This window comes from Felis catus, chromosome C1, assembly GCF_018350175.1.
Source record: "Felis catus isolate Fca126 chromosome C1, F.catus_Fca126_mat1.0, whole genome shotgun sequence".
In the NCBI taxonomy this organism is placed as follows: domain Eukaryota; kingdom Metazoa; phylum Chordata; class Mammalia; order Carnivora; family Felidae; genus Felis; species Felis catus.
The window spans coordinates 213,446,373-213,455,440 of record NC_058375.1 but is presented as its reverse complement, the minus strand read 5'-3'; the positions used below and the strand labels follow the sequence as shown (position 1 = coordinate 213,455,440).

Below are 9,068 nucleotides of genomic sequence, written 5' to 3'. Positions count from 1 at the left end.
CAAGGGAGCCAAGCCGGGCGCTGTCCTCCTTTGGGCCTCTCCTACTGGAGCTCTCGAGAACAAGGGCCTCTGTCTTTCTGGGAAGGAGGTTGAGCCGCCTCTGAATGGAGCCTGCACAGGCGGGCGGAGCTGCGGAGACAGAGCCCTGAGGGCCAGGCTGAGCCCAGGGCCAGCCGCGCCCCCTTGGCGCTCGTGCCTTGCATCTAATCCCTTCACCTGATCTGGGTCGAGTTTGGTTTCTGTCCCTTCCAATCTTTCATTCACCTCCGCGGTCTGTCTCTAGCGGTGCCTGCCAGACAGCGGCACTTGCCGGGCTCAACTGTTGCTCTGGGCTCCGGTCAGGTTGAGCTGCTCCCCAGCTAAGCAGGCCTCACACCTGCCCCAGCCTTTGTTCCTCTCCCCTCTGTCGGGGTGGACGCTCCCTTTCCTCTCTTCCCAGGTCCGACTCGGTTGATTCTCCGGAAGACCCTGATTACTGGGATCTGGATCGACAGTCTTCCTCCTCCGAATTCTTTGCTCTCACTATGAGGACATTTCCTAGCTCACCTACAGCACGTGGCAGCTCCTTGAGAAAAGGGGGTAGACACGCCTGGTTTGTCTTGGCATCTCCTTGGGGCCTGGGGTGATCTGCAGGGGCGGGGTGCCTCTGGGCTCAGGCAGGTGACATCAATCACGGATGCAGGCCAGGGGTGGTCCCTCTAGACAGGACAGCTCGGCTACTGGTTGCTCTGAAGAAATAAGGCTCTTAGGTTTCTCAAGAGAAGCAGGAATATCTTTTTTTTTTTAATTGTTCTTAATGTTTATTTATTTTTGAGAGAGAGAGCATGAGCAGGGGAGGGGCAGAGAGAGAGAGGGAGACACAGAATCCAAAGCAGGCTCCAGGCTCTGAGCTGCAGCACAGGGCCTGACACGGGACTTGAACTCACGAACTAAAAGATCATGACCTGAGCCAAAGTCTGACGCTTAACTGACTGAGCCACCCAGGTGCCCTGGGGTTTTCCTGGTTTTAAATCTGAAAGTCCCACCTCCCAGGAACCCTCTTAGTTCAGACCAACGCTCAGGCAAACACGGATGGTCGGTCACCCTACTAGATCCCTGTTCCCACCGTGTCCCCAGACCGCTGGAGGATAATCATGGTGGCAGCTGAACTGTGTGAGCTTAAGTGCCAGGCACCCTGTGTTAAGCCCTGCATTGTTCCCCTCATGCCTCATAACCTCTTCACGATGTGGATTCGTTATCCATCCTGTAGGCGAAAATCAGAGGTTCAGAGGGCAAACTGACTTGCCCAGGATCAGTAAGAGCCCTGGGGTGTGAACCCCAGTTCACACTGGTCTGACTCTATTCTCAGTCCCCCTTGGTTCTAGAGCCCAGCAAGGCCCTGGGGAAGGGTCCGGCCTCACTTCCTCAGGAGCACACTTAAGTGGGTGGGGGTCCCTCTAGGATCAATGTAAGTCTGAGACCCCCACGCCTGGCCCCCCAGCCCTGCCAAGCTCTTCTCTTCCTGGACTTCAGCCTCCAGCCCCTGAATCGGACAGCCCGGGAAGCCCTCGGGGGACACCTTTCTGCGCTTAGAAAATAAACGCTCACCAGTGATTTATTGCCTGATCTGGGGAGAGCCAGCCCGGGGAAGGGGTGGGCGAGGCGGCAGGGGCATGCGGGTCCCAGGCTCTCGGGAGGTTGCTGAGCCGGTCCTTCGGGGCTCCCTTCGTAGCCTCTAGTCAGGGTCTGGTCTGGCAGAGGCCCGGCGTGGGCTGAGGTAGCTGATCAGGTAGCGCATGGCCGAGCGGATGCCCCCTATAGTCCTCTGCTCCATCGTCTCCAGCATGTGGGTGACAGAGCGCAGGGCCGAGCCAGTCCCTGTCATCAGCCCAGAGGAGAAGGTGTTCCCCAGGATGCTGGAGACGGAGCGCAGGCTGGGCCCGCTGCTCTGCAGCACGTCTGTCGCGGAGCTGTGGCCAGAAGCCAGGAAGGCCGTGGCCATGCCCATGGTGGTCTCAGACCACACTAGGATATCTGCCAGGGAGCTGATGGACCCCTCACCTCCGCCCAGCAGGCTGGTCATGGAGCGCATATAGCTGTTGTCCTCATTGGCCGTATAAAGGCTGACGTCCAGGGGTCTCCTCCCCGGGGCCACCTCGCGGGGGCCAGGTGAGGGGGGGGCACTGCCTCCTCGTGCGGGCGGGAGCTGCTCGGCCTGCAGATATTCTGAGCCACCCACCAAATCCTCCTCAGTCCCTCCCTGGGACTCAGCGGTAGTCGAAGCTTCAGTGTCAGAGTTCAAGGTCTCTGGACCCTCAGGTTCCCCCTCAAGAGTCCCTCCTTCAGCGGTGGTGGTGGTGCCCGTGGTCTCAGTGTCCTCCTGACCACCCGAGTCTGCAGAGCTCACAGCGGGCTGAGTGTCCTTTCCGGGGAACTGTGCCTTAGCAGCTGCCATAGTTGGAGCTAATTCTTGGTCACTGTCCGGGGTACCCGACGTTTGTGGGGTCTCTTCTTCCCCCAGGGGGTCTCGTTGGGAGGTCTGAGGACTCAGAGACATGCTTGCATTTTGCACCAGTCCCTCCCATGCTGGGTCCTGGGAGCTCGTGGGCATTTGTGGAGCATTTGAGGCCTGGTGGTCAAGCAGGGCCGTGGCCTCCTTAGGCTCCTGGCTGTCCCCTACGGCAGCTTCATGTTTGTCCTTGTCCCCAGATTCTGATGAGGACTGGGAGGTGACCTGCTCAATGGAGGCCTGATCTACATCCTGCTGTTCAGGTGATACGGTGGCACCGTTAGCCGTTGGGACATCTGCAAGGAGGGGGTCCTGACTTTGGGACCCCACTGTTGAAGTGTCTGTGGGCCTGCTGTCACCATGTGTGGGGATGCTGGGAGCTCTGGCCTCCCCCAAGGGTGAGGTGGTCATCTAGGCCCTCTGTCACTTGTGCTGGTTGAGGGAGTGGCCACGGCCCTGCGGGGCCAAGTTGTCCAGGTGGTGAGGTCACAGGGGGCTGCAGGCAGCTGGCGATGTCATAGGTGCTTGCACCGCACGGCTCCTGAGCCTCTGGAGTGGCCGTCCTAGCGGGCTGAGTTTGCAGGAATATGAGGAGAGAAGGGCAAATGTTTTGGGAAAAAGTGGACGTGTGTCTACAGGTGCAGCTGCAGGCGCCCACAGGAGTCGTGGGACACAATGTTGTTTAATAAATGTTGTAAGGGGCCCCCCCGGGCGACTCAGTCCGTTGAGCGTCCGACTCTTGATTTCGGCTCAGGTCAGGATCTCAGGGTTTGTGGGATCTGGCCCTTGTCAGGCTCTGTGCTAACAGCTTGGGATTCTCTCTCTCCCTCTCTCTCTGCCCCTCCCTCACTTGTTCTCTCTGTCTCTGTCTCTCTCTCTCACACACACGCACGCACACACACAGAATAAATAAACTTTAAAAAAGTAAATGAATGTTGCCAGGAGCCATCTCCAGCACCTCTCTGTCCACACTGGTGACTCGGTACCCTGATTTGGCCAGCCTTTCTGCAGAGAGTCAGTTTCCCAGCAGTGGTGAGTAGAAATAAATGAAGGCTAAGGGCCTGGGCAGCTCCTAGCAATGACTGTGTTTGGTTGTGGGGTGCCATAGACTGAACATTTGTGTCCCACCCCAAAACTCATAGGTTGGAGGTTATTCCCCAGTGGAATGGTATTTGGAGGTGCGGCCTTTGAGAGGTGCTTAGGTCATGAGGGTGGAGCCCTCGTGAGTAGCATTGGCGCCCTTATCAAAGAGGCCACACGCGGCTGCCGGGCCCCCTTGCTCTATGTGAAATGCATCAAGAAGGAGGCAATCTACAAACCAGGAAGCAGGTCCTCACCAGACACTGAACCCACCCATCGCTGGATCTTGGACTTCCCAGCCTCCAGAACTGGGAGAAATAAATTTCTGTTAGGGCACCTGGCTGGCTCAGTCAGTGGAGTGTATGACCCTTGATCTGTGGGTCGTGAGTTTGAGCCCCACATTGGGCATAGAGTTTACTTAAAAAAAAAATCTGTTGTTTATAAGCACACCCCACTGCCCCAGTCTATGGTGTTCTGTAATAGCAGCCCGAAGGGATTAGACAGAAATTTGCACCGAACAGTGGGGGGCTGCTGTAGCAAATACCTAAACACGTGGATGCCACTCTGGAGCCGGGGAACGGGCAGAGGCTGAAAGAGTCTGAGCCCACGCTCACAAAAGTCTCCACAGCTCTGGAGATCTTTGATGATGATTCTGGAGAGAGCTCAGAAAGAAAAGGAGAGTTCTGGAGAGAAAGCCTCAATCTTCCTAGAGCACCCCTAATAATCCTGAACCACGTGTTGGGAAAAATATGGAAGGTAAAGACATTTTTTTTTAACGTTTTTATTTATTTTTGAGACAGGGAGAGACAGAGCATGAACAGGGGAGGGTCAGAGAGAGGGAGACACAGAATCTGAAACAGGCTCCAGGCTCTGAGCTGTCAGCACAGAGCCCGACACGGGGCTTGAACTCGCGGACCGCGAGATCATGACCTGAGCCAAAGTCGGCCGCTTAACCGACTGAGCCACCCAGGCGCCCCAAGACATTTTGATGAGAGCTCAAGTGGAAACAAGGAACGCGTTACTGGAAACCGGAGGAATGGCGATCCTTGTTATAAAGTGGCAAAGAACTTGGCTGAAGTGTGTTAGGATCTTCTGGAAGGTAGAACTTAACCTGTGAGTGGTGAAATCGGAAGAAATTGAAGCAGTTTCTAAGTAAAGTATTGAAGGTGCAGCTTGGCTCCTCTTACTGTTTAATGTAGAATTCCAAAGGAGAATTGTTAAGCTAAAAAGAACTAGAACTTAAAGATCTGGAAAATTCTCGGTCTCTCCATACTGCAAAGAATGAGGTGTGTTTGGATTTTTATGGTTTCGGGTCTCACATTTATTTTTTTCTTCTTTGTTAAGTTTGTTTGTTTGTTTAGAGAGCACACGTGGGTAAGGGGCGGAGAGAGAGAGGGAGAGACAGAATCCCAAGCAGGCTCCGTGCCATCAGTGCAGAGCCCAGCGCGGGGCTGGAACTCACGAACTGTGAGATCATGACCTGACCTGAGATCAAGAGTCTGATGCTTAACTGACCGAGCCACCCAGGTGCCCCTCGGGTCTCACATTTAGATCTTTAACCCCTCGAGTTTATTTCTGTGTATGGTGTCAAAAGGCAGTTCGGTTTCGTTCTTGTGCACGTAGCTGTCCAGTTTTCCCAGCACCATTTATTAAAGACACTGTCCTTTTCCCATCGGATATTCTTGCCTCCTTTGTCGTAGATTAAGGGACTCTGGAAGTATGGCTATATTTCTGGGCTCTCCATTTTGTTGCATCGATCTATTTGCCTATATTTTGTGCCAGTACCGTACTGCTATGATTACTGTAGCTTTGTAGTGTATCTTGAAACCTAGGATTGTGGTACCTCCAGCTTTGTTCTCCTTTCTCAAGATTGCCTTGGTTATTCGGAGTCTTCTGTGATTCCATACCAATTTCATTATTATTGGTTCTGGTTCTGTGGAAAGTGCCATTGGTATTTTGATAAGGATTGCATTGAATCTGTAGATTGCTTTGGGTAGGAAGGACATCTTAAGATTTTTTTTATTTATTTTATTAATTTTTAAAATGCTTACTTATTTTTGAGGGGAGGGGCAGGGAGAGAGGGAGACAGAGGATCTGAAGTGGGTTCCGTGTGGACAGTGGAGAGCCGGATGCAGGACTTGAACTCACAAACCGTGAGATCAAGCCCTGAGCCGAAGTTGGACACTTAACCGACTGCGCCACCTAGGTTGCCCCTATATATTAATTTTTTAAAAACGTTTATTTATTTTTGAGACAGAGAGAGACAGAGCATGAATGGGGGAGGGTCAGAGAGAGAGAGGGAGACACAGAATCAGAAATGGGCTCCAGGCTCTGAGCTGTCAGCACAGAGCCTGACGCGGGGCTTGAACTCACAAACCACGAAATCATGACCTGAGCCGAAGTCGGACGCTTAACCGACTGAGCCACCCAGGCACCCCCCTATACATTAATTTTTTAGTATGCTCTAGGCCCAAGAATTCACGGGGCTTGAACTCACGACCCTGAGATCGAGTCGCATGTTCTACCGACTGAGCCAGCCGGGTGCCCCCATCTTAGCAGTATTCTTCCAATCCACAGGTATGGAACGTCTTTCCATTTGGAGCAAGTGTGTTTGGGGAACATCAAGGGTGCGGCCAAGCGGTCACTTGATATCATCAAGGCTGTCACTCCCTTCGCCGGCCCAGAGTGGGAGGGCTGGTGATGGTGGGGTGCAGATCAGCACGGGAGGGGCTGCCGGCATGGGACCTGGGTGTAACTGCCGGCCCAGCCGTACCTCGCAGGCTCCACTCCCTTCCTGCGCTCCTCGTGACACAGGATGAACTGTCTCCATCTCCTCCCCGCTCAACTGGGCTGGAAGGGCAGAGGATAACAAAGGATCTATAACCCCCTGAGTACTCTTCCGAAAAGTGCAGACCCGGGTCAACCTACTTGTGCTTAGGCTCTTTGTTAAGGAGGCGGTTGGAGTGGAAGCTTCCAGTCTCTTTTATCTGTGCTTCCCCTGGGGTTGCCAGCTCACAGCGACTAGTAACAGGCAGGAGAAGGAGCCAAGCATCCAACCCTTCCAACTACCCCATCGTCTCTACGTAGGTAATGCATCTATTGTTACACCCATTTTACACATGGGGAAACTGAGCCTCAGAGGGGACAAATGACTCATTCAAAGTCACACAATTAATGAGCACTGAATCTGGGTTTTAAACTCTGTCTGGCTTCAGAACTCAAGCTCTCCTACACCATCTTATACCCTGGAGGGGGGTATTAAAAATATTGGATGACTGGCATGGTAAGGACACTGGATAATGCAGACAGAGGCCTACCGTAATCGCATCGCATCAGTAGGCAACAGCCGTTTTAACTTCTCCTGAGCCCCAGGCTCAGTGCTCATTAAGTATTTCTTCTCCCCATGAATACTCTGCAGGCTTCTCGGAGCTCACAGGGCAAACCCAAGTTTGTTGGGGAGGGAGGGACCAATTGGTATGAACTTGTACCCTGTGAAAGAATCATGGAGAAGACTGCTAGTTGCTCACCCTAGTCACCCTTCTTCTTTAGTATCAGAACCTCCATTTTATTCAGCGTGGCCGTGTGCTCAGCCAAAAGAATATGTACCCCAGCCTTCCCTGCAGCAAGGTAAGAGCTTCTGGCCAATGAGATGTAACAGAAAGTCCTGAGTGGAATTTAGAAGGGATCCTTCGAAAAGCAGAACGTCTTTTTTGCTCTTTCCCCATTATGCCATCCTGCTATCAGGTGTGTGAAGGCCGGAGCCCCGGCAGCTGTGTTGGTTCATGAGGTGACCTTGAGATTGGAAGGCCCACACTAAGATGGTGGACCACAAAAATAGAGGGAATCTGGGAGCCACGGTTGGAGCCGTCTTACCAGTCACCAGGAGACCTTTGCTATCCTCCTGAGCTCTTTTATGTGAAGGAAAAGAGTCATATATATGCTCAGACTACGGTTATTTGGTTTTCCTTTTACATGCAGCTAAATTTAATCTCCTCCAGTCCTGAAGGTTATGAGATCCCTGTGGGGCAGTTGTTCAGTGTTTGCCTGAATATCTTCCTGTCCTAAACAGTGAAGACCAGCATACTGCACTGATTGCATTGAGTGCCTGCACTGTGTAGGTGTTATTTCCCCAATTTACAGGTGAGGAGACTGAGACTTAGAGAAACTAAGTGCACAGCACGTTCAATGGCATCTGCCTGACCCTAGAGGCTCCCACCCCCTACTCCTCCCTGTGCCCTGCCTCTAGTTAGTACGTTCTTGGTTCTTGATGTCACCTTGTGCACAGCCTGTGGACCACTGAAGCTGTCAGGCACTCCTCGTAACACTGAAACCAAGCTCCTTGTCCTCCCCTTCCATTGGAATTCGATTAAAAAAATTTTTAAAATGTTTGTTTATTTTTGAGAGAGAGAGAGAGACAGTGCTTGTGACAGTGGTTTGTTTATTTTTGAGAGAGAGAGAGAGAGACAGTGCTTGTGACAATGGGAGAGGGTCAGAGAAAGAGGGAGACAGAGGATCCGAAGTGGGCTCCATGCCAACAGCAGAGATCCCAATGCGGGGCTCAAACTTGTGAAATGCCAGATCATGACCCGGGACGAAGTCGGACACGTAACTGACCGAGCCACCCAGGCACCCTGGAATTCGATTTTTGATCCTACATGTGGCATTTTATACTTACCCTTGTTAAATCTCACATGCCTTAAAGATCTGAACCAAGGAGGGGTGCTGGGTGGCTCAGTCAGTTGAGTGTCTGACTCTTAACCTCAGCTAGGGTCTTGATCTCAGAGTTATGAGTTCAAGCCCCGCGTTAGGCTCTATGCTGGGCGCAAAGCCTACTTAAAAAAATAAACAAAATGAAAATCTGTGCCAAGGGAAGAAAAGTAGACTGAAGAGGGATTAATGTCAAAGAGTGGAGAGGAGTATTAAGATTTGGGGACAAAGTATTGTTTATTTATGCATAAATATTAAATAATATTGGTGTAGAACATCATGTATATTTATTCTGTTATACATAATATATACGTAGGCATATATAAAAGAAAATATATTTAAAAGAGTTGTTCTCCTTAATTTAGTTTGAAAGTTTCTTGCCTTTATTTTATTATATATTTTTTTAAATTTTTTTTCAACGTTTATTTATTTTTGGGACAGAGAGAGACAGAGCATGAATGGCGGAGGGGCAGAGAGAGAGGGAGACACAGAATCGGAAACAGGCTCCAGGCTCTGAGCCATCAGCCCAGAGCCCGATGCGGGGCTCGAACTCACGGACCGCGAGATCGTGACCTGGCTGAAGTCGGACGCTTAACCGACTGCGCCACCCAGGTGCCCCAATTTTATTATATTTTTAAAACATATTTATTTTGAAAGAGAGAGAGTGAGAGTGGGAGAGGAGCAGGGAGAGAGGGAGAGAGAATCCCACACAGGTTCCATGTTGTCAATGCAGAGCCTGACTAGGGGCTTGAAACCATGAACTGTGAGATCATGACCTGAGCCAAAATCAAGA

At 51.7% G+C, this 9,068-nt stretch overlaps 1 protein-coding gene and 1 long non-coding RNA gene across 3 annotated transcripts; one reads left to right on the top strand and one right to left on the bottom strand.

Annotated features, from left to right (window-relative positions):
* Positions 1-915: 915 nt before the first annotated feature.
* TEX44 (testis expressed 44) lies at positions 916-2,955 on the bottom strand. Of its 2 annotated transcripts, XR_002744956.2 has the most exons (2): positions 1,588-2,955; positions 916-1,243 (listed from the first exon to the last, which is right to left on the bottom strand). XR_002744956.2 is itself a non-coding variant. In XM_023259802.2 (1 exon), the coding sequence occupies exon 1, from the start codon at positions 2,897-2,899 to the stop codon at positions 1,715-1,717; it is 1,185 nt and encodes a 394-aa protein (XP_023115570.2). In that variant the 5' UTR covers positions 2,900-2,955; the 3' UTR covers positions 1,577-1,714. The 2 variants fall into 2 exon arrangements, 1 of the variants encoding a protein (XP_023115570.2); XM_023259802.2 differs by lacking the exon at positions 916-1,243 and having other exon boundaries at positions 1,577-2,955.
* A 3,011-nt stretch (positions 2,956-5,966) lies between these two features.
* LOC123379421 lies at positions 5,967-8,767 on the top strand. Its single transcript, XR_006583802.1, has 3 exons — positions 5,967-6,655; positions 7,118-7,195; positions 8,717-8,767. It is a non-coding gene; the product is annotated as an uncharacterized LOC123379421 (long non-coding RNA).
* The last annotated feature ends 301 nt before the right edge of the window (positions 8,768-9,068 follow it).